Genomic DNA, 24,224 nt, shown 5'->3' on the forward strand with positions numbered 1-24,224 from the left:
TTTTAGGGTGGAGATTATTTGCATTGAAAGCTCTTGTCCCTCAAAGTTATCTGGATGTTTTGCTTCAGATTTAATTGGTAGAGCCAACTACATCTAAGGCAACCTGGTATTACTTAATTATTTTATTTCTTAAAATTTATTTACCATTTGATTGTAAAACCAAAAAACACTTCATATCTATTGTTTATGCCTCTGCTGTTCCAGCCTATTAGTATGTATTTATTTATCAATGCATTGATAACCTGACTTTTAACCATAATTTCTGAGGGGCTTCACAACCCTTTTTTTAAAAAGCAGGAAAAAGCGATACAATATATAAATTAAATTCAAGTTAAATTAAGGAAGCATCTGAACATCCAGTTTTGAGCAGTATGGAAAATACCATTAAAAGGACACCTAGTTCCCATTAAATATTGGGGTGTGAGAGAGAAGTGTCTCCTTGAGTCACATGAGAGGGTCCAAAACAAATGCGAAAGAAAAGGGGGTTTCACTCCATTTAGAAATAGCAGCATTTAAAATATCTAACAAAGTGGAAGATGTTCATCTCTCTGCTTCCCTTTTTTCTCAATCCTTTTTCCATTTGTGAATCTATGGGACTCTAAGAAGCTTCTCTGAATCTTTTGTTAGCACCACTCATTTACTAGCAGTCATCACAACTTACTAGGTTTGAAGTTGATCACATCAATCAACAAGCCAAGGAGAGCCACATCAACTTAGTAGGATGTCAGTCAGTCCTACTAAGGTGAGTTGTTTTCTAAATATTATTTAGTAAAAACTACCTGCTAACCAGAAGGTTGGTGGTTCGAGTCCATCCAGGAATGGCTGTGAGCAGGATTCCTGTATTACAGGGGCTTGGACTAGATGACCACCAGAGTCCTTTCCGTCTCTATGTTTCTATGATTCTATGAAAAGGCTAAACAGCCTTAGAAGTCTAACAAAAAAAAAATTGTGCATGAGCATTCCTGGGGGCAACTACCTTTATCAGCTGTGTTCATCAAATGAAGGTCTTAAAATATATTTGCTAGAATAACATGTGGTTCTGATGATGCAGCAAGAGCTCAGCTTCAGTTTGTTGTTGTTTAAAAAGTATGTTCCATTGCAGAGGGCAAAGAATGGATCCAGAGACCAACAACCAGTCATCAGTGAAGGAATTTGTTTTCCTCTCTTTCCCATCCCACCGTGAGGTTCAGATCTTCTCCTTTGTGGTCCTGCTTTTCACATACCTGCTCACCCTCACGGGAAACGTGGTCATCCTCTCCATTATATGGACTGACCTGCGACTCCACACTCCTATGTACTTCTTCCTCAGTAATTTGTCTTTTCTGGACATCCTATTCACTACCGTGATTGCCCCCAAAATGCTGTCCAGCCTCCTGGCTGAAAAGAAAACCATTTTGTTCACAGGCTGCATCACTCAGACATATTTTTATTTCTTCCTGGAAACGGTGGAGTTTATCCTCTTAGCAGTCATGTCCTTTGATCGGTACGTGGCCATATGTCATCCATTAAGGTACACCATCATTATGAATGGACATGTGTGCTTCCTTCTGGTTCTGGGCTGTTGGGTAGGGGCTTTCCTCTCAGTTCTTTGCCCTACAGTTGTTGTCTCCAGACTTCCATACTGCCGCCACAACATCAACCACTTCTTTTGCGACATTGCACCTCTGCTGGAAGTAGCCTGCGTGGACACTCACTTCATTGAGCTCCTTAACTTCCTTCTGTCTTCCTTGGTGGTCCTCAGCTCATTGGTGCTCACTGTGGTCTCTTACAGCTATATCATCTCCACCATCCTGAAAATCCCATCTGTCCAAGGGAGGCAAAAGGCCTTCTCCACCTGCGCCTCTCACATCACTGTGGTCACCATCGCTTACGGGAGTTCCATCTTCATGTATGTCCGTCCAAATCAAAGCTACTCTCTGGCTTTTGATAAGGTTGCTGCCATCCTGACCACAGTGGTGACTCCTCTTTTGAACCCTTTCATATACAGCCTCAGGAATGAGAAGGTCAAAGAAGTTTTGAGGGAAGCCCTAAGCAGGACATTTTGCTCTAAGGAGGTGGTTTCCTGATTCAGGCTTGTGTGCCATTTCTTCCCATGTAAGGAAGTTAAGGACTGGGAATACTCTTTTGGACTTTGGAGGTTAACACCTTTGGAGCATCAGTTTAAACACATTTACCTGAGAATATGTACAACTGATCTCAATTGAACTTATTTCACTGGACATGCATAGGACTGTACATTTTGGGAGTTACAGTATACCATGAGATTTAAGATCATATAGGACTACCATACATTTAAAGCACATGACTTCCATTAAAGTGTTACACCTCACAGAGCTATAATTCCCAGAACCCTTAACAAACTACAGTTCTCAGGATTTAGAGGGGAGATGCCATGTGCTTTAAATATGCTGTATACGCAGCATCCAGCATTTAGTAAGCTATCTGTTTGACTCACAATCAATATAATGCAAGGTTTTGCGTTGTCAGCTCCACATCTCCACCCTTTTGTTACAGACACATCAAAATACTCCAGAAGCCCTCAAATTCTTGTTTGGCCTAGCTTTTAACAATTCGGATTAAGCAGGTTAGGGTTAAGAGCTGGTTTCCATCAAATATAGTATGTTATATGTTATATAGTATGTTATAGAGCTGATTTGCCAGTACAGCTATTCCTAGGAAAAATAGCCAGGATATGAGAGAGAGAGAGAGAGAGAGAGAGAGAGAGAGAGAGAGAGAGATTTGGTTTCTTCATGTATGTGAGACCCAATGTTCATCCCTTGTCCTGCGTAAGCTGGATAGTGGCAGTCTTAAACATTGCCCTCGTGCCAATGCTGAACATGGAAGTGAAAGAGGCTCCCAGGAGTGTGATATTGAAGAAGACAGAGTTCCTTAAAGAAGTTCTTGAAAAAATGTGTTTAAAATTGCAAGTGTGATGCTTCCTACCTATTGCTACTAGTAGCACAAGAACGGGGGGCCTTCTCTGTAGTGGCCCCCATCTATGGAATACTCTCCCCAGGGAAGTTCACCTGGAACCTTCATTATACACCTTTAGGTGCCGGGCAAATATGTTCCTTTTTTCATCAGCCTTTGGTTGATCTGACTGACAGACTATGCCCTTTTAAAATGTGTTTGTTTGGTTTTTTGGTCGAGGGGTTATTGGGTTGTTGTTTTCATATTGATTATATATATGGTGGTTTTTATGTTGATTTTGCTCTGTGAACCACCCTGAGACCTTCTGAGTATAGGGCAGTATATAAGTTCAATTAAAAAATAGTACTACTACGAACACCAGCTCCCTCGGCCTGAAAACAAGATGAGCACCCCATCCCATAGTCGCCTTTGACTGAACTTAACTGTCCAGGGTTCCTTTACCTTTTAACTTACTTTGTGCTACTACTAACTTCTCCAGTGAAAGAGAAGGTGAGATGTGGGTTACCTTTTTATAGGAGGATTCTGAGAAATATTTTTTGGATGATGTATGTCCATCCAAATCAAAGCTACTCTCTGGCTTTTGATAAGGTTGCTGCCATCCTGACCACAGTGGTGACTCCTCTTTTGAACCCTTTCATATACAGCCTCAGGAATGAGAAGGTCAAAGAAGTTTTGAGGGAAGCCCTAAGCAGGACATTTTGCTCTAAGGAGGTGGTTTCCTGATTCAGGCTTGTGTGCCACTTCTTCCCATGTAAGGAAGTTAAGGACAGGGAATACTTTTTTGGACTTTGGAGGTTAACACCTTTGGAGCATCAGTTTAAACACATTTACCTGGGAATATGTACAACTGATCTCAATTGAACTTATTTCACTTGACATGCATAGGACTGTACATTTTGGGAGTTACAGTATGGATGATGTATTTGGGGCACATATAATATTAAAGCTGCAATCCCAACCCCATTTACCTGGGAGCAAGCCTCACTACATTCCATGTGAATAACATCTGAGTAGGCATGGTTAGAGCTGCAGTGAATTTTCAAAATGGCAGTGTGTTGTTGTTGTTAATTGTTTATTAAGGTCAGTTTTTTACATCATGCACAAATGCCTAGCAGTTTCCTTTCATTTGTGGAATGATTTGCACCTTTGTGTACATGTCATTTAGTGAATACCATTTAATTCCTTCAAACGTGTGGCTTTGCTATTGGAATTGTCAGTTACTACTGCAAGCCACTGTGGCTGCTCTTTGTGTACTCTAAGACCCTCTGTATTCAGTATATACACATTAGAGGCTTAAAATACAGCGAGGTCTCTTTCAAGCTGCATTTTCATGTACACATCCAAGATGGAGTGAAGATATCTTCACCCAACATGCATTGCCTGTTTGGTTTCCCTATCTTTGCCACACACACACTCACTCCCATGCTGGAACTCCTATTCACGAAACTGCCTTCTGCAAATAGATGCTCACCTATGCATGCACAACAGCTGTTTCAGATGAACAGACCTGACTTAAGTACAATGTGAACAAGAAGTAAGTGATAATGTGTACAAAAGTAGGATTGCAAAAATAGGAAATTGATTGATTGATTTTTGCAAATGGGGAAGTTAAACCCCTTATTGAATTTCTCCTATTTAAACGAATGAAATGTTTAGTTTTGCCCAAGTGTGGCCTTATGTTGTCCATATACACTTCTGAGAACAATGGTTTCCTTGGATCATTCTGTGTTTCCAGATCTTAGACAAGAAAAACCACACACACACACCTGATGCAGTCTTGTTCTGATGTTTATATAGCCCACCTCTGTAAGTTGTGCACTAGGGTGAATTTCATATGATCAAATATTTAACAGGCATACAGTCTTGCCGAAAAGAGGGAGGGAAAGGATCAGCTGAAAAAGGCAGTATTCATGATTTGTCTAATGGCCCTTATTAAACCATCAAACACTTGATAGGGATGTTGGAAGATGCATTATAATGAGTCAGACCACAGGTCTATTGAGATCAGTATTGTCTACACTGGCTGCAGCTCTCCAGGGTTTCAGACTGGGGTTATCAGTAGCAGTCAGTGTGGTGGGGCAGAGCCACATTTCTTTTAATTCCCCTAACAGACACTTTGTGTAAATCGGGTCCTCCCTTAAAGAGGGCACGTGTTGCAGTGAGGCCTGGCAACCAAACCCTGTGTTGTGGGTGGGTACGATTGGATAGCCACAACACCCGATTGGTAGGTCCCTTGATGCAGGGTTTGATCAGGCCAATGGGAGGCAGCCAAAACGGATCAAGGGACCTATATATACCTATGCACATGACCCAGAGCTTCCTCTTTCGGTGCGTGCATCAGAACACCCACCCACCTCTCCCTATTTTCCATGGCTGTGTGCTTGACCTTGTTATGCCGTCGTCTGGACAGGGGCACTGCAGGAATTTCCCCACTTGGCTGATTGGCTGGTGCCATTTGGGTTTCGCCTGCCACGTAGCAAATCGTCACACCTTGTAAGGTTGTGGAAAGGCTCTGGTTCAGGTGATAGGGATGGGGGAACACTCCCACCATCCCTATGTGAAGGGTATTTCATTAAAGGAATCCAGGGACTCAGGGGTTTGGTCAACCCTGTGAGGGGGTTGTGCCTGTGCCGGAGTCCAGGCGGACATCTGGGTGGTGGACATAGCCTGTTCCCGTCTTTCCGCCTATCTGGGTTTTCACCCTAGACTCACCTATGCTGGTGCCCTGGGTCAGCGCTATCTGCAACGGTGCAGAGAGCTAGTCGAACCAGAGCCTATGCAACCACTCACTTGCTGTAATCAATAAAGTGTGGCCTAAATTCTGCCAAAAACCAAACCAAAATTTGAGTCTTGTCTGAATTTATTTAAGGGGGAGGTTTAAAGGTCTGAACACGCAACATCTTGTCTGATGAAAATATGTTGAGATCTCAAACGCTTCTCACAGCTTGGTGACATTTTGCTTGTGTCTACTAAAGATAGTGACCAGCTGTGGACTCTCTTCTCCTCCACACACTCTTATGAACCAACATGACCAACTTCACATTTTAGGCATTCTGAATATTATGTCAAACTGTAGATGGTTGTTTATTAAGCCAGCTGAGATTCCAAATATGGATATTTGCCCATCTGAAGAATACAGAAACGCACACATGCACACACAATCCAGCTTCACCAGGCTTCTGCCTGACATATTTTATCTAGAGAAAACTCTACATAACTCTAGTTTGATCTAGATTCATAAATAGTGAGAATACTCATGAGACAACCCTTCCCTCTTGGACATCATTCTCATGAGAAATGCATATCCAACAAAACCATGTGTTATATTATGTTGAGAGACTTGACGAAATAGCCTCTCATGAGAAATGCTTGGCACGTGGACAAATTGGTTGCTTGGAAGATCAAAGAAAATAAATGACCTGCTCAAAAGCCGTCCTTTCTAATGAAGATTCTCTATTCCTGTGGAACTGTAGTAAGGATAAGCACTGTGTTATCATAGCAATTTAATCAAGTTGAAGCATTCATGTAGAACACAACTTTGTCATGTGATGGTGAAAATAGGCGCAAGATGGGGTCTAAAAAAGCCAAGAGGCATTGCAGCGGGTGTTATTCTTACAGAGTTTCAGCCTGTTGATTGTGTTGAAGACTTTCCTTTATTTTGTATCTCTCAATTGCTTTCATCTCCAGAATCATGAGACATTCTTTCCCACAATTGGAGTAGACATGTAATAAATCTTTTAAAAATAAGTAGAGTAGTGACATTTCTAATATATTGCATATACTGTCCTGGTTATTCATAAAGTGTTATGCACTACTAAAGACTTCCTTTTTAAAAATAAATAAATAACTTTTATTCAAAATTATAACAAAACATATTTTCCAAAAACATATCCTTATTTCCCCCCCCATTTTTCCTCCCCCCATAAAACCCATCCCCCCACTTCCCTCAGTTCCAGTCTTTGGTTTCTCCAATAATGCTATTTTCTGCATGTTACAGAGTTGCATAGATCCTCCAACTGTTTAGCTTATTATTATCAGCAAAAAAATTGTGAATGTTTATTCAAAACCTGCCAAGGAGTCCAGTTCACTTTGTCGCATCTTCAAATACTTTGTGAAAGGTTCCCATTTATCCTTATTTCGTCGTTTATGTGTCAGTTTTGCCAGTTTTGCATAGTCCATCAATTTTTCTTGCCATGATTCTTTAATCGGAGTTTCTTCAGTCTTTCATCCTTGTGCTACCAGAACTCTCGTGGCCATTGTCGCATACATAAAGATGTTTTTCAACTTTAGTTTTTAACATTTGTTAAAAAACCCGAGGCATTTTTGTTGGGGATTGTAGGGAAAGACCTGCCAAGACTTCCAACACCATGAAAAAGGAGCTACCATGAGCTATCGTTGAATAACCAGGAAAAATGATAGAGGATTTCTTAGCTGATGGCGTAAAAGTGATGACAGAACTTTAAAACAAAATTCCATAAGGATCTATCTTCATTGATGGTAAGTTTATTTTCCTTCAGTGTTTCTGCCTATTATATTCAGGATGAATTGCTATTTTCTCCATAGTTTACTATTTTTGACTCTTCACGTGGCTTTCCATTTGTCTTCTTTTGCAGCCTAGGTCAGTTTAATTCTGTCAATCTGGAAAAAATCATTACGTGTGTGTGTGTGAAGTTTTGGACATACTTTGAACCACCTCAGAGGATTATTGGAGTTGTTCTGCTGTGATGACCATATCAAATACCTCAACGGTAGATGAATTTATTCTACTGGGAATTCCTTTCTTCCATGAGCTACACAGTATCTTCTTTGTAGTAGGTTTATGTATGTACATTATAACTATCCTAGGAAATGGGTTCATCCCCATCATTGTAGTCATTGAACAAAAGCTTCAGACACCGATGTACAAATTCCTGAGCAATCTTGCTTTTCTGGAGATCTGCTACTCCACAACAGTTGTCCCTAAGTTACTACAAACACTAATAAAAGCACAAACCACTATTTGTTTCTATTGCTGCATGACTCAGAATCTGTTCCATTTTATTTTTGGCGGTACAGAGCTTTTAATCCTCACGGTGATGTCCTTTGACCGCTATTTGGCCATATGCAAGCCTCTTCAGTACCCCATGATTATGACCAAGAATGTTTGTATTCAGATGTCCTTGGCTACCTGGTATGGATCATTCATCATTATGTTTCTTCAGTGTGCTATTATGTGGATGTTGCCTTACTGTAAGTCCAATACCATTGACCACTTCTACTGTGATTTTGGTCCATTGTTAAAACTAGCCTGTTCTGACACCAGCGTCAGTCAGTTACTGGGATTTATCAGTTCCATTGTGTTTGTCATCATGACCTTGATCTTCAACACAGTGTCCTACATCTTCATCATTTCCTCTATCCTTCGGATACCTTCAGTCAGGGGTCGCAAGAAGGCATTCTCCACCTATACATCTCACCTGATTGTTGTTTCTATACTGTATGGAGCCTTGATCTTCATTTATGTCAGGTCCAATGTCCTTGCCCAATCTCGCCTGAGCAGAGTAGTAGCAGTTTTGAACACTGTCCTCATTCCAATGCTAAATCCTTTCATATATACAATAAGGAATGCAGACGTGAAAGCTGCTGTCAGGAGTGCTATCCATAAAAAGAGTGCGGCCCTCAAAAAATGATTTTTAAAATGTGCTTCAAAAAACTGGCTGGTAAAAGTTGTCTTGTGAGAATCCTGAAGATTGAGACATTAGTATTTGACATGGATGATGAGTGCAATGCTAGGGGCAAAGAAAATCTTAGCTTAGTGTTAAAGGCACACTGTAGGGTATGTTCAAAAATATAATGCACAATAATGGTAATATTATAATAGAATTTGCTGCAGTGTAGATCTTTCACTAATGCTAGCCATATTACAGTTATTACTAACTATGATTGCCAATGGTTGTGCTATTATGTCATTGTTATTATTGGGTTGTATCAAAGGCTAGTTCTACTAAGAGGAGACCCATTAAGGTTAATGAACATGACTAACTTAGATTCATTAACTTCAGTGGGTGTACTCTAAGCAGAACTAGCATTCTGCTTGGCTGTACTCCTGGATCCATTGCTGTTGCTTGAAACTCAGGTAGCCTCAGTGGCTCGGAGTGCCTTCCATCAGCTTCGGCTGGTGGCCCAGCCTAACTTCTGTTGTCTGCTCTGGAAGCCTCTAGGTTACATTACTGCTATACATTATATGTGCAACTGCCTCTGAAGACAGCTCAGAAACTTCAGCTGGTACAGAATTTAGCAGCCAGGTTGCTCACTAGGGCAAGAAGAAGGCTGCCCTAAACAAACAAACAAACAAACAAACAAACAAACAAACAAACACTTAAAACATCAATCAACATCTCCTTAGAATTTCAGTCCCACACCAATATTCTGATGTTTGGTTCATGTTACCAAGTGAAGTCTTCAAGTAGTTTTAACACTGAGAGTTACTAATCTTCTATTGTTTCATGCTCTAAAGTGATGACATTTATTTTAAATCTGTTTTTATATTTTTGTATGATCTGAAAAACCTTTTAGACTTGAACTGTGCAGTGCAAATGTATGTAAACTGATTAAAGAATATGTGTGTTTGTGCGACCCAAGTTCTTCAGTTGTTGCTTGTTGTTGGATAGAATTGTGGGACAACATAATTTGTTGAAAGATCCTTATTAAATCACGAAAGTGACACTTTTATTTAGTCATGACCTATGGATTGTTTTTATAAAAAGAAACAACTGCTCTGAAAACTAAACCTTATTGCTACTAATTAAGTCAGGGGCTGGTGGGTGGAAATAGCATTGGTGGAAAACCTCCCCTTCTCTATGGTCCCACCATGCCCCTAAAATGCCCCCTTTCATTAGGGTTGCCATATTTCAAAAAGTGAAAATCTGGACACAAATTCACTGCAGCAATTTCTGACCGAACACTGCTTCCATAAGTCTTCTATTTTATCCAGGTGGAAATTACCATGGGTAATTATTTTTCTATTGTTTGTTCTTTCTTCATCTAAATCATCTCACTCAACAAACAGGTGCTTTCCAGATGTTTTGCACTACAACTTTCAACAGCCCCAGTCAGCATGGCTGATGATCAGGGATAATGGGAGACATAGCCAAGGGGACCAGATCTGGGAAAGCTATTCTAAAGTATTAGTTGACTTTTATTAAGGAAGTCTTGAAATTCCCCAAATGGGTATTCAGCAGATGAGTAAGCCACCTTCCCATTTGCCTTTCTCATGTGAGTTTGCAAAGTTCAATCTGCAGAAAACTTTCTACCTGTTAATGAATCTTGTTAATAGCCATTGGAGAACCCTGCATTATTGGAAGTTTGCCATGTCCCTTGAGAAACATGAAGACTTCTGTGTTCCAAGACATATTTAATAAAATGTATTTTAAGTCCCATGTTCCAAGATTTGGACAAGCGCTTCTTGTTAAAAAGTAGACAAATGGAACAATCAATTTCTTGGAAGACAAAAGCTAAGCTGTCAAGAAGGACATCTTGTTACAAACTGTACAAACGGTAACATTCAAACATTTTAGGAAAAACCTGCATTTGAATCATTTATGCCCATCCAAAACGTCTCTAAAAACAGAGAATGGAAGATGTACAGCAAAAACACTTAGGGGTGAGTGGAATCACTATTATTTAAGTGTGGCTAATTTTACAAAATGTCAGTGTGGAAGCCCATTTGACATTTGCTGAAGGTTGCTTTTTAGTGTTTTGGTTATCAATTCTTTTTCCTTTTATTTATTCGTTAATGGCTGGTTGCATTGTATTTTTCCTTCTTTTGCAGCACATTTCTTCTCCGAATTCAAGATCATGAGGAACTTCCCATTATTAAAACAAGTGGGTAATTATCCACCTAACAGTAAGTAGCGATACTTTCAGTGTATGCAAATCATGTGAATATTTCACTAACACGAAAAGTGTCAGAGAACTTCATAACTTTTGGTGTAAATTTAATATCATGGCCTTAACCCCAAATATCCCCTTAATTGCTGAAAATGTCTTTTTAACTCCCCTTGCGTCCATGTTTTTAGCAAGTTACCTGGACTCAGGTTACACTCCACCACCCAGCGTTACCAATAGCCAGGGATGACAGAAGTTGTCACTTTATTTGGTCTACAGACCATAGACATCAAATATGGTTGTAAAAGGGACATTCCCCACCACTGTTTTAAGGCGTTGTAAATTATATAACTGGGTATTTATTTTTTGTGTATTTACTAAATTTATATCCTGCACTTCCAAAGCAAACCATAAGGTATCCATAAGCAACATATTTGCTTAAAATGTTCTTAATTATTTGGCTAACAGTCTTTCTTTCTTTCTTTCTTTCTTTCTTTCTTTCTTTCTTTCTTTCTTTCTTTCTCTTCTATATTTCTTTAGTCAAAAAGTCTGCTGTCTAAATATGAAAACAATAACATCTTGAGCTGCTGCATCTTTCAAAGTCCAATAAATCTACAATTTTGCTTGATATATACTGCTGGTACTTCCAAGGAAGCCTTCCTTCATGAGTTCATTTGTTCATTTTTTCCCTTCTTTCTAATACTCCTTCCGAGATTTAATTAAAATGAATCACATTGAATCGATTTTAGAAGTTCTACTGCTATTTTGATCATCCTCAGTTTAAATGACTTTTAACTGGTGGTACATCGTTAGGTTATTTTATATATATATATAATAATAAAACTTTTACACGGGAAGACACCCGAGGACACCAAAACCTGCATAATAATAAAAAACTTCCACTACAGATATGCCATTCCCACTCCCCCACCCCCCAGCATCCCTAGGCAGTCTAATTCTATATAAGCTTGTTGCTTGCATCCATCTATCACTGTGTTACCAGCACCGAAGTGACCTCCATGGAGCACAGGTTTAGGCAGTGTGTATGGAGGTCCTGGACTGCCCAGATGACAAGACCCCCTTCTCAGCCTCACTGATGTGGTCCAAAGGAAATCAGAGTGATACGTTTGGCACCAGATGCCTGCACAAGTTGCCAGAAGATGATGTACAAGGTGCCATCCAACCATTTTAGGGACTCCACTCTGGGTTTGTGTGGTGTTTTCTCCTTAGTATTTTCTTCTCCTGAAGATATCCTGCAAGGCAATGGGGGTTTAGGATCAGAGTTGTCCTTCTCCTAGATGGGAACCCAGGGTCCTTCTTATACATGGACATTTGGGATGTCCTCCAAGACACAAATGAGGATTATTTGATGGTGATTTCCACTGATGAATACATCAACAGTGACTGAATTTATCCTTCTTGGGTTTCCTTTACTACCTGATCTTCACAGAATCTTCTTCGTTGTGGGTTTATTCATGTATATCGTAGCCATCATTGGGAATGGCTGCATCCCCATCATTGTGGCCTTCATACCAAGGCTTCAGACACCAATGTACATCTTCTTGAGCAACCTTGCCTTTCTGGAGATGTGCTACACCACTACAGTTGTACCTAAGTTGCTGCAGGCCCTTTTAGAAAGACAGACCACTATTTGTTTCTATTGTTGTATGGCCCAGAACTTCTTCCACTTCATGCTGGGAACTACGGAGCTTTTTATCATCACGGCCATGTCATTTGACCGCTATTTAGCCATATGCAAGCCACTTCGTTACCCAATGATTATGACCAACAATGTTTGTATTCAAATGTCCCTGGCCACCTGGTATGGGGGATTTATTATTATGATTTTTCAGCTACCCATCTTGTGGACGTTGCCGTTCTGCAGTTCTAATGTCATTGACCATTTCTACTGTGATTTTGGCCCCATGCTAAGCATAGCTTGTGCCGATACCACCCCCAGTCAGTTGCTGGAACTGTTGAGCTCCATCCTATTTATTCTCTCAACCTTCTCTTTAAACATTCTGTCTTATGTCTTTATTATCTCAACCATACTTCGCATACCCTCTGCTTTAGGGCGCAAGAAGGCATTCTCCACCTGTGTGTCTCATCTGATTGTGGTGTCTATTTTGTACGGTGCTCTCATCTTTGTGTATGTGAGGCCCAGCGTCCTGCACCCATCCCCAGGAACTAGGGTTGTAGCAGTCTTGAACACTATCCTCACCCCAATGTTGAATCCTTTCATATATACCATAAGGAACACAGAAGTGAAAGAGGCTGTCAGGAGTGCAATCCATAAAAAGAGGTGGATCCTGAAAGAAGGCATTTAAAATGCATTCCAAAGGGAAGAATTGGTGAAGTTCAGATTACTGATGGAATTATGCATATGGATTACTCCTCATTCCTATTTCTCTCATTAATCTCAATGAGAAGTGAGGTTCAAATCAAATACCTTTTTTGGCATCACAGTATAAAACATTTAAAATCAGTGGAATAATTAAAAGGACAAGGGTGAAGCTGTTGAAGATCATAAGAAATATATATTTTTTTAAAAAATGTCCAGTAGCACCTTAGAGAAGAAGAAGAAGAGAAGAAGAGTTTGGATTTGATATCCCGCCTTTCACTCCCCTTCAGGAGTCTCAAAGCGGCTAACATTCTCCTTTCCCTTCCTCCCCCACAACAAACACTCTGTGAGGTGAGTGGGGCTGAGAGACTTCAAAGAAGTGTGACTGGCCCAAGGTCACCCAGCAGCTGCATGTGGAGGAGCGGAGACGCGAACCCGGTTCCCCAGATTACGAGACTTAACCACTACACCACACTGGCTCTTAAGTTTGTTCTTGGTATAAGCTTTCGTGTGCATGCAAACTTCTTCAGGTATCTATATTGGCTGCCTCAGACCAACATGACTACCTACCTGAATCGAAGATCATAAGGTGACACTGTGATCGTGTGCACTTATACATTCTGCTTCACCCTGTCTGTTCCCTGAAAGGATGGTTCGTTAGGAACCCTTTCAGGTAAAATTATGGCTAAAAAGGAAGCTACTAAAGCAGTGGTATCTTGGTCCCGATCTGCCAGGAAAAACCTCGTTTGGCTTCTTCTTGGAGTTATAGGCCGGAGAGCCAACATTTTGCTCAGCATCAGTTGGCGAGGTCTACTGTGTAGAGAGCAATCTAAGAGAATATGTTCTGCTGAATCAGGTACTTCTTGGTTGCAGGCACACCGGCGGGCTTGATATGGAGTATGTGATAATCTGCCTTTGGTCACTGCAGAAGGGAAAGCAAGTGAGGTTTTTCCTCCTATCTCTGCTAAAAATACAAACAAATCCTGAAAAGTATATGCGTTGTTACAAATATTTTTATATGAATGACATTCTGTATACTGTATATTACACACACACACACTATAAAAACAGCACAAAAATTATATACAACAATGTCTATAGCTATATGAAAAAATTAGGCATCAATATGTTTATTCAGTTATGAATAATAAATATAGCACAGCATATTATTTGTATTATGTGTGTAACGGATTGATTTTTGTGTATACCTTGCCATATAATTAGACTTAAGGGGTGGGTGGGTATTTAAAAATGACAATGCAGAAGTATTTTGGGTGCAAGTGGACACTTGATGTTAAGAGGTGGTCCAAGACAAGCAAAACTTGATAGAGTCGGAACCACCGAATGCCATGAGTAAATTCATTTTGAATAGATTTGCCTCCACTCTTATGCAAATTGAGAAAGAAGCAGACTAGTGGCTTATACACACCTCCTTTTGCTTTGCCACCTTCCCTCTGGGGAAACCCATTTTTTTTAGTGCTGAATCGGAACAAAGAACAATAGGGTTTTCTGCAGATTGCAGTTTGTTCTGGTATAGCACTAAAGAACAGATTTTCCCAGGGGAGAGCAATTGGGACAAAGGCAAAACTGTTCAGACCCATGCCTAGAAAGAGGCAAACTGCTTGTACAAGGCCCAACAAAAAAGAAGAGTAGATAAGCCCTAACATTAGAACTATTGTGGGAGAGGGAGGGAATAGGGAGACTAGAAACAGAACCCTATGGAAAGGAGGAAGGTGCCTTACACTAAGTCAGGCCATCTAGCTCACAACTGTCTACACTGGCAGCAGCTCTCCAGGGTTCAGAAAAGGGTCATCCTCCCAGCCCCAACTGGGTTAACCTAGAGTTTTGTGGGGAATCATTCTGAAAACTGGTGATGTGTAAAGAGATACCCCAGGGGAAAGGAGTAATAATAGGCTGCCAATGAGCATTGAAGCTGAGAGCTTCCTTGATTGATAGGCAGGTTCGGTTGAGTGGAGGGGTGGTACCAGATGTATAGAGGGAAGGGAGAAAACCTTTATAAAAATATTAATAATGCGGGGCTTCCGGGTTAGCGCCATCGTCTAATGGCGGATTCCCTCCGAGCTCCGGAGGGAATCGGCTCAGTAGGAGACGGGTCCTGCCGTGGCGACGACGCGGGGACCCTCAGAAAGCACAGACGCTGAAGCCTATGGACCTGGTGACTCGGCGGGCACCATTTGCGCCCTCCCCGACCTGAGAAGGAGCCTTTTTAAAGGCTTCGGAACAGGGGACAGGGAGCGGCCTGGTGCTGAGAGTCGACTGCTTCTCCTACGGAGTGAAGCCGCATGCCATGGTCGGAGAGCGCTGACTTCTACCTTTGAACATTTGGACTAAAAGTAACAACCCGTGAGTAATACGGAAATCGGATTTATAAAAGGAAAATTTTTGTTTGAATTCGGCACGATCGGGGAAGGCGCAAAGAGGAAGTCCGTCTCCCCGCCTTGTAAACAACTTGAAGCAAGGACTAGATAACTAAGGTTGAGAGAACATCTTCTTTTTATTGGATAAAATTATTAATTGCACGATTTGGCAGTATAAGCAATCTTGCTGGAGGATAAGAGTTAACTTTGAGAGCTGAAGTGCCACCCCCCACCCCCCGGGGACCTGGGAGTGATTCGCGAGAGAGAGCCTGTTGAGGAGACATAGAAGATTTTGACAGCTGTCAAACTAGCTGTCAAAGTTGGAAAAAAATAGAGAACTTTGTTTCTGTTGTCTTTGCTGGTTATATTTGCTACAATATAGTTATAAATTGTTGGAAACAAAGAAGAACTGAAACAAATTAACTTGACTTTTGGGTTGGAACTGGAAGGAATACTAAATAACCAGAATCCCTCTAGAGGGGGTTCAGAGACATTACAAGAATGGCTGCAGGTGGAAAAATACAGGCTGAACTGGACAAGGCTTTTTTTCTCTTGGGAAAGTTGCAAGAGCAAAGTGATGTTTTGGCTACAAGTGTCACAACTTTGACGTCAACAGTAAATAAACTTACTGAGTTGGATAAGGACTTGACTCAAAAAGTCCTGGCAGCTGAACAAGAAAAGAAATCTGAGAGATTGGAGGAAGTGGAGAAAGAGATATATGCTGATCAGGAGGAACAGGAAGGAGGGGCTCCAATGCTGCAGATGGCAAAGGAGAGCCAGAGGCCTGTCAAGATGGATATAAAGGCAAATAAGGACTGGATGATGAAAATCTGGTTTGAATTGAAGAATGAAGAATGGAGAGATCTCCTTTTGTGGAGATCTGAAGATCTATGGATTACAAATCTGATCAAGGTGGAAGCTGGAGCCTTTGGGACATTTGGACTTAAAAGGATTAAGAAACAAGATTTGAGCTCCACTTTTAAATATGGAGGTCTGGCTGGAAGAAATATGGACATTATTGGGACAGAGCTTCTCCGAGATTTGGTGATTAATACAAAGGACTATCAAAAAAACCGGCAGAGAGGAATTGAGAGAGAATTAAGAGCCTTGGACGTGAGGTCTCCAGGATGACAGCAGATGGACTGATGGACATTGGCTGGGGATCGAAACCGGGAAAGGGAGGGTGGGGTTTGGGAATCCAAAGGGTGTACAATTATATCTTGATTTTTTTAAAAAAAAATTGTTTTGTTGTTAGTATAAAGATGGGGAATTCGTGGAAGGGAATTTGGGTCGACCTTAGGAAAAGGTTTAAGAAGGAGTAATGACGTATAAAGATTGATGTATATAAGTTAAAATTGGATATACAAAATGAATTAAATATTATAATGAACTAAATATAATAAGGTTAAAAATTGGGGACAAGAACTTGTTGAACTAACAATTGGAAATGGAATACAAGAAGGGGAGGCGTGGGGAAGTCGTGGAAATAGGTTATTGAAAATAAGGGTTGTAAACGTTGAGTGTTTTTAATTCTTTTTTTCTTTTTTCTTTTTTCTGGATTTTCTTGAAAATTTCAATAAATATCATTTTAAAAAAAATATTAATAATGCAAGAGAGCAAGAATTCACAGAATGGAATCACAGGTACCCTTATGCTGAAGAAAGGAGCATGAAGCTTTAACCAAGTGAATTAAAGCTGGAGCTTGGAATAATAATAATAATAATAATAATAATAATAATAATAATAATAATAATTTATTTATACCTCGCCCATCTGGCTGGGTTTCCCCAGCCACTCTGGGCGGCTTCCAACAAAATATTAAAATGCAATAATCTATTAAACATTAAAAGCTTCCCTAAACAGGGCTGCCTTCAGATATCTTCTAAAAGAGAGGGAAAAGCAACAGATGCACACACACACACACACACACACACACACACACAAAACACACACACACAACAGAGCATATGTGTGTCAGAAGAACATAAAAGAGAAATTTGTAGAAACCCAAGGGGGGGGAAATATAAGAAAACAGAGCGAATAAAAAAATGGCTCCTTCCATTTGCAGAAGGGCTCTGCTGAATAATAATCCAAAACATCTGAAGGACATCCATTTGGGGATCACTGTCCTAGAGGAAGGGTTGTTTACCTTTAAAGAAGTCATTCTCACTGGAATTAATGTATAACTATACCAAGATTTCTTTGGGGAAAAGACAATGGAGGTTAATGGAAAGGGCAGAAATATCACACTATAGCGATAATAATGCCAATGGCCTTAAGCAATCAATAGGTTCTTGGGGGTATAATATCTCATGAGAAATTATTGGAAAGTGAACAAATAGGGCATTTGGAATATTGAATACAATAGCGATCCCTCCAGAAGTCATGTTTATCAAGAGGATTCTGCATCCAGCTAAGAGACAGAGCAGAACAGACACCAGATTTCTTTTGTAGTTGAATGAGATTGAACAAGCATTTGACCTTTGGGATACTGTGGAAACATATGGAATGCAAGATGCAGACCATAGAGCCATTTGTGGATCAAGGCAAAGCATCTTAACTGTGTTGTCATTTTCACTACAGAATTTTAGCAAAAGGTAAGACTATGTCCTTTTCAAGCAGGTTGCTGGCTGCCAGGCATGCTGTCTGTCTTTTTTTAATGCCGTCCCTTTCTGTTCAGCTTTCTAGCAGGTGCTTTCCTTTCACATTGCTTTCTCCTTATTTATTTGCCTCTCCTACTTCTTGCCCCCATTTCCATTTTTTCCATTTCCCCTTTTTCTTCCCCTTTTCCATCTTCTCCCCTCTTTCTACCTCCTCTCCCCCCCCCCCCCCGTTTTGTTATGATCTTCTCATTTCCTTCCTTCCATTCTGAACAACAGCCTCAAATTCTTGTGGGTTTTGCCTCCAACCAAGCTGATATAGGCAGATTACAAGGTGTATGTGAGAGAGGAAGAGAGAGAGTAGGATATGCAGAATAATAATATGTAAATGTTCTCTTAACTCCCACATAGTTCAATGAGGTTTACTCTAAAACAAAATTACAGTAGAAGGAAAAAAGGGAAGGAGGGCGGGGAGATAGATAAAGGGGTGAATTGAATTAGCAATCTGAAAGATGCAACAATACAGTACTGGGTTGGGGGTGACATTCAGGCTTTGCACTTCCACTGGCACTGTTTCCATCAAACACTTCCTACCTCCCTAATATTACTTTTAAAGCAGTCATGAACAAATCTGATTGATTTAAATTTATTGTGGGCTGGGGCATATTTTGGCCATTCCTAAATTTGATTATATGTTAACTGAAAAGCTCCAGTTGATACAACAACATTTATCTTTCACTGTAGAAAAGCGAGAACATCCTGATAAATAGAAGTGCACTCCAAAATATCTTCCAGTTACAGATAGGTAGCCGTGTTGGTCTGCCATAGTCAAAACAAAAAAAATTCCTTCCAGTAGCACCTTAAAGACCAACTAAGTTAGTTCTTGGTATGAGCTTTCGTGTGCATGCACACTTCTTCAGATACACTGAAACAGAAGTTGCCAGATCCTTCTATATAGTGAGAAGGTGGGGAGGGGTATTACTCAGAAGGGTGGTAAAACCAAACTTAAAACCACGGAGAGACCTGGTCTGAACAAAGATATTGGATTCTTATCTCATTATACATGACAAAGCCATTTTTCACCTTCTCACCCCTTGCTTTTTCCTGTAAGACCTATTGCAGTCGTTAAGAGTCGTCAACAGGCTCATCACAGCTATCTGCCAATCACCCATTCCCACCACCCTTCTGAGTAATACCCCTCCCCACCTTCTCACTATATAGAAGAATCTGGCAACTTCTGTTTCAGTGTATCTGAAGAAGTGTGCATGCACACGTAAGCTCATACCAAGAACTAACTTAGTTGGTCTTTAAGGTGCTACTGGAAGGAATTTTTTTTGTTTTTCCAAAATATCTGAATATGTATTTGTTTGTTTTTTCCTACACCCCCAGTTTCCATGCCAGTTGTTCTGAAGAAGGCTTCTTTGTGGATTTTAAAAATATTGGATATCTTCAGAGCCATACTAGTGGATTATTTGGGCTGTGTGCATTTGTGTGTTTGCTAACATGGAGCTGATGAATGCATCGACAGTGACTGAATTTATTCTGCTGGGGATCCCTTTTCTGCATGAATTGCATGGAGTGTTTTTTGTAATTGGTTTATTCATGTACATCATAGCCATTGTAGGCAATGGGTTCATCCTCATCATTGTCACCATTGAGCCAAGACTTCAAACCCCAATGTACATTTTCCTGTGCAATCTTGCATTTCTGGAAATCTGCTACACAACAACTGTTGTACCAAAAATGCTGCAAACACTTTTGCAGAAAAAGACTGCTATTAGTTTTGCTTGCTGTATGGCCCAGGGGTTTTTCCACTTCATCCTGGGCAGCACAGAGCTTTTCATCCTCACAGCTATGGCTTTTGACCGCTATTTGGCCATATGCAGACCACTTCAGTACCCAATGATTATGACAAAGCATGTTTGCATTCAGATGTCTTTTGCCACCTGGTATGTAGCATTCATAATTATGTTTCCTCAGTCCATCATTGTGTGGAGGCTGCCTTTCTGTGGGTCCAACATTGTTGACCATTTCTACTGTGATATCGGTCCCGTCTTAAGCCTAGCCTGTACAGATACCCACTTGATTGAATCTCTGGGACTGTTGAGCTCCATCCTGATTGTCATCATGACCTTGATCCTCACTGCAGTGTCTTACGTCTTCATCATCTCCACCATCCTCCGCATACCTTCAGCCACAGGGCGTAAGAAGGCGTTCTCCACTTGCACGTCTCACCTGATTGTAGTGTCCATGTTGTATGGAGCCCTTGTCTTCATGTACGTGAGACCCAACGTTCATTCCTCATCTCGTCTAACAAGGGTAGTGGCGGTACTGAACACTACCTTCACTCCAATGCTGAACCCTTTCATATACACAATAAGGAACACCGAGGTCAAAGAGGCAGTCCGGAGCGCAATCCACAAGAGAAGAGGATTTCTCAAGGGCGACTTTTAAAATATATATATTCCAAACTATGTACATTTATGGTGTGGTGGTTGCAGATTTATGCTTGCTTTTTAATTTTGTGTCTATATAAAGCCTATTATTAATAAATCAACAAAATGCAAGGTTGGTAGGCAACTTTCCTGATGTGAGATTTCAAACACCGAGACACATTTATGCAGAGCCATCATTTCAGGTTTCTTTTTTTAAAAAAAAAGATATTTATTAGAATTTTACAAAAAGAAAAAAGAAAAAAGAGAAATAAAAATAGATTAAAAAAAAAACAATTCCATCTTTCCATCACTTTCTTTCATTTGCTTATTTCTCGGACCTCCTCACACCTCCCTTTTTGTATTCCAATTCAATTTGTTAGTTCAGCAAATCCTTCCCCTCTTTGTTTATCCTAATCTTTAATCTTAAAATAATGTAACATTAAATTTTTGTCTGTTAATAACCCATTTTTTTCATACTCCTTATAGCGTTATAGCTAAAAACCACATAACTTTTCATCCAACATCATTCTAACATTCATTAATTTTACAATATTTCTGTAGGTAGTCTTTAAATTTCTTCCAATCTTCTTCCACCGACTCTTCTCCCTGGTCTCGGATTCTGCCGGTCATTTCTGCCAGTTCCATGTAGTCCATCACCTTCATCTGCCATTCTTCCAGGGTGGGTAGATCTTGTGTCTTCCAATACTTTGCGATAAGTATTCTTGCTGCTGTTGTAGCATACATAAAGAAAGTTCTATACTTCTTTGGCACCAATTGGCCGACAATGCCCAGGAGAAAGGCCTCTGGTTTCTTCAGAAAGGTATATTTAAATACCTTTTTCAATTCATTATATATCATCTCCCAGAAAGCCTTAATCCTTGGGCACGTCCACCAAAGGTGAAATAATGTACCTTCATTTTCTTTATATTTCCAACACTTATTATCGGGCAAATGGTAGAGTTTTGCAAGCTTGACTGGTGTCATGTACCACCTGTATATCATTTTCATAATATTCTCTCTTAAGGCATTACATGCCGTAAACTTCATACCTGTGGTCCATAACTGTTCCCAGTCAGCCATCATAATGTTATGTCCAACATCTTGTGCCCATTTAATCATAGCAGATTTCACCGTTTCATCCTGAGTATTCAATTTCAACAGCAAGTTATACATTCTTGACAAAGTCTTAGTTTTGGGATCTAACAGTTCTGTTTCCAATTTTGATTTTTCCACCTGGAATCCAATTTTCTTATCCAAATTGTATGCCTCCATTATTTGATAATAATGAAGCCAATCTCGCACTTTGTTTTTTAGTTTTTCATAACTCTGCAATTTCAGTTTGTCTCCCACTTGTTCCAAAATTTCCCAATATTTCGGCCATTTGGCCTCCATATTGAGCTTTTTCTGAGCCTTCGCTTCCATCGGTGACAGCCACCTTGGGGTTTTATTTTCAAGCAAATCCTTATATCTTGTCCAAACATTAAACAATGCTTTCCTGACAATATGGTTTTTAAATGCTTTATGTGCTTTGACCTTATCATACCACAGATATGCATGCCATCCAAATACATTATTAAAACCTTCCAGATCCAAAATGTCTGTGTTTTCAAGGAGTAGCCATTCTTTCAACCAGCAGAAAGCTGCTGATTCATAATAAAGTTTAAGGTCTGGCAGGGCAAATCCACCTCTTTCCTTTGCATCTGTTAATATTTTAAATTTTATTCTGGGCTTCTTGCCCTGCCAGACAAATCTAGAAATATCTCTCTGCCACTTCTTGAAACAATCCATTTTGTCCACAATTTGCAATGTTTGAAATAAAAATAACATTCTTGGCAATACATTCATCTTTATCGCAGCAATACGGCCTAGCAGTGAAAGCTTCAAGTTTGACCAAATTTCTAAATCTTTTTTCACTTCTGACCAGCATTTTTCATAATTGTCTTTAAATAAGTTCCCATTTTTAGCTGTCATGTTAATCCCCAGGTATTTCACTTTCTTAACCACTGTTAAGCCTGTCACATTCTGAAACCTCTCTCTTTCAATCACTGTTAACTTTTTCTCTAAAACCTTTGTTTTTAGTTTATTCAATTTGAATCCTGCAACCTGACCAAAATCTTGAATCAGTTCCAAAACTCTTTTGGTACTAGATTCTGGCTCCTGTAATGTCAGTACTAAATCATCTGCAAATGCTCTCAGTTTATACTGTTTAGCTCCGACTTGTACACCTTTAACCAACTGGTCCCTTCTAATCATCTTCAGCAAAACCTCCAGGACTGATATAAAGAGCAATGGAGAAATTGGGCAACCTTGTCGTGTTCCTTTTTCTATCTTAAATTCCTCCGTAACCTCGTTATTAACAATTAACTTAGCCTTTTGTTCAGAGTAAATTGCACCTATACCATTTCCAAATCCTTCTCCCACCCCCATCCCCTGTAGGTTCTTCTTCATAAAACTCCAAGAAATGTTGTCAAACTCCACGTCCACAAATATCAAAACTGCCTTAGTATTAATATTCACTTCTAACTTTTCCAAAATGTTAAATATATTCCTCATATTATCAGACAAATGTCTGCCCGGAAGAAAGCCTGCTTGGTCTTTATGAATCTCTTCCATCAACACTTTTTTTAATCTCTTGGCCAAAATATCTGCAAAAATTTTGTAATCCACATTGAGTAATGATATGGGGCGGTAGTTCTTAAGCTGGGTCTTTTCAGTTTCTGTTTTCGGTATAAGTGTAATGTACGCTTCTTTCCACGACTCTGGTGCCTTTTTCCCTTCCAATATTTCATTACAGACTTCCTTTAAAGGTTGTACTAACCATTCTTTTAAAGTTCTGTAGTATCTTGAAGTCAATCCATCTGGTCCTGGAGATTTGCCCAATTGCATGTTCTGAATGGCACCTTCTATTTCCTGTTCAGATATTTTACAATTCAGCATTAATTTATTTTCTTGAGAAATTTTTTTGTAATCCATTTATCTTCAAAAATCGATCAATGTCAGCTTCTTTCTGTGGCCCTTGTGTGTATAATTGTTTAAAATATCTCTGGAAACATTTTTTAATCTCAGTTGGGTTCTGTATGTTCTTTCCTTCCACTTCTAAATTTGTAATAGTATTTAATTTTTGTCTTTTTTTCATTTGCCAAGCCAACAATTTTCCACATTTATTAGCTGATTCAAATGTCTTTTGTCTCATTTGTTTAATTTTTCCATTCTATTTCCTGATTCATCATTTTCATATATTGTACTTGATATAACTTTATTTCTCTCAGGATCTCTTGCGACTTTGGTTTTGCTCTCAATTTCTTCTCACTTTCTTTCAGGTTTCAGGTTTTGGGTGGATTGGGACAAAGCAATTTCTATGTCTACTTACAAAATTCTCAACAAGGCACTCTGAGCATATATTCAAGATTTGATTGTAACCTCCACCCCCCAAAAAAACTCACCTACCGTTTAATATCTGCTGTAGTTACTCTTTTGCACCTTATAATAAGATTGGAGAGTTACAGTAGCAATACTCATTAGGTAGTCACTCTTCTTTAAAGCAAAGTTCTGTTTTTGACTCATTGATCTTGTGCAAAAATAAGACAATCCAATAGTACAATGCTACATATGTCAACTCAAAACTAAGAACCATTGTTTCCAGTTTAACTTATTCTGATGCAAGTGTGTCTTA

The 24,224-nt window shown here is 39.7% G+C and overlaps 4 protein-coding genes across 4 annotated transcripts; all 4 read left to right on the forward strand.

Annotated features, from left to right (window-relative positions):
• The first annotated feature begins 1,112 nt into the window (after nt 1-1,112).
• On the forward strand, nt 1,113-2,066 carry LOC114583513 (olfactory receptor 6M1-like). Its single transcript, XM_028704824.2, has one exon. The coding sequence runs from the start codon at nt 1,113-1,115 to the stop codon at nt 2,064-2,066; it is 954 nt and encodes a 317-aa protein (XP_028560657.2).
• Nucleotides 2,067-7,655: 5,589 nt separating this feature from the next.
• LOC114583512 (olfactory receptor 6X1-like) lies at nt 7,656-8,600 on the forward strand. The gene has a single exon (XM_028704823.2). The coding sequence runs from the start codon at nt 7,656-7,658 to the stop codon at nt 8,598-8,600; it is 945 nt and encodes a 314-aa protein (XP_028560656.2).
• Nucleotides 8,601-12,182: 3,582 nt separating this feature from the next.
• On the forward strand, nt 12,183-13,124 carry LOC114583511 (olfactory receptor 6X1-like). The gene has a single exon (XM_028704822.2). It carries the CDS (start codon nt 12,183-12,185, stop codon nt 13,122-13,124), a length of 942 nt encoding a protein of 313 aa, XP_028560655.2.
• Nucleotides 13,125-19,619: 6,495 nt separating this feature from the next.
• Nucleotides 19,620-20,570, forward strand: LOC114583510 (olfactory receptor 6X1-like). The gene has a single exon (XM_028704821.2). It carries the CDS (start codon nt 19,620-19,622, stop codon nt 20,568-20,570), a length of 951 nt encoding a protein of 316 aa, XP_028560654.2.
• The last annotated feature ends 3,654 nt before the right edge of the window (nt 20,571-24,224 follow it).

The sequence above is a fragment of the Podarcis muralis genome, chromosome 13, assembly GCF_964188315.1.
Source record: "Podarcis muralis chromosome 13, rPodMur119.hap1.1, whole genome shotgun sequence".
Taxonomy (NCBI): Eukaryota; Metazoa; Chordata; class Lepidosauria; order Squamata; family Lacertidae; genus Podarcis; species Podarcis muralis.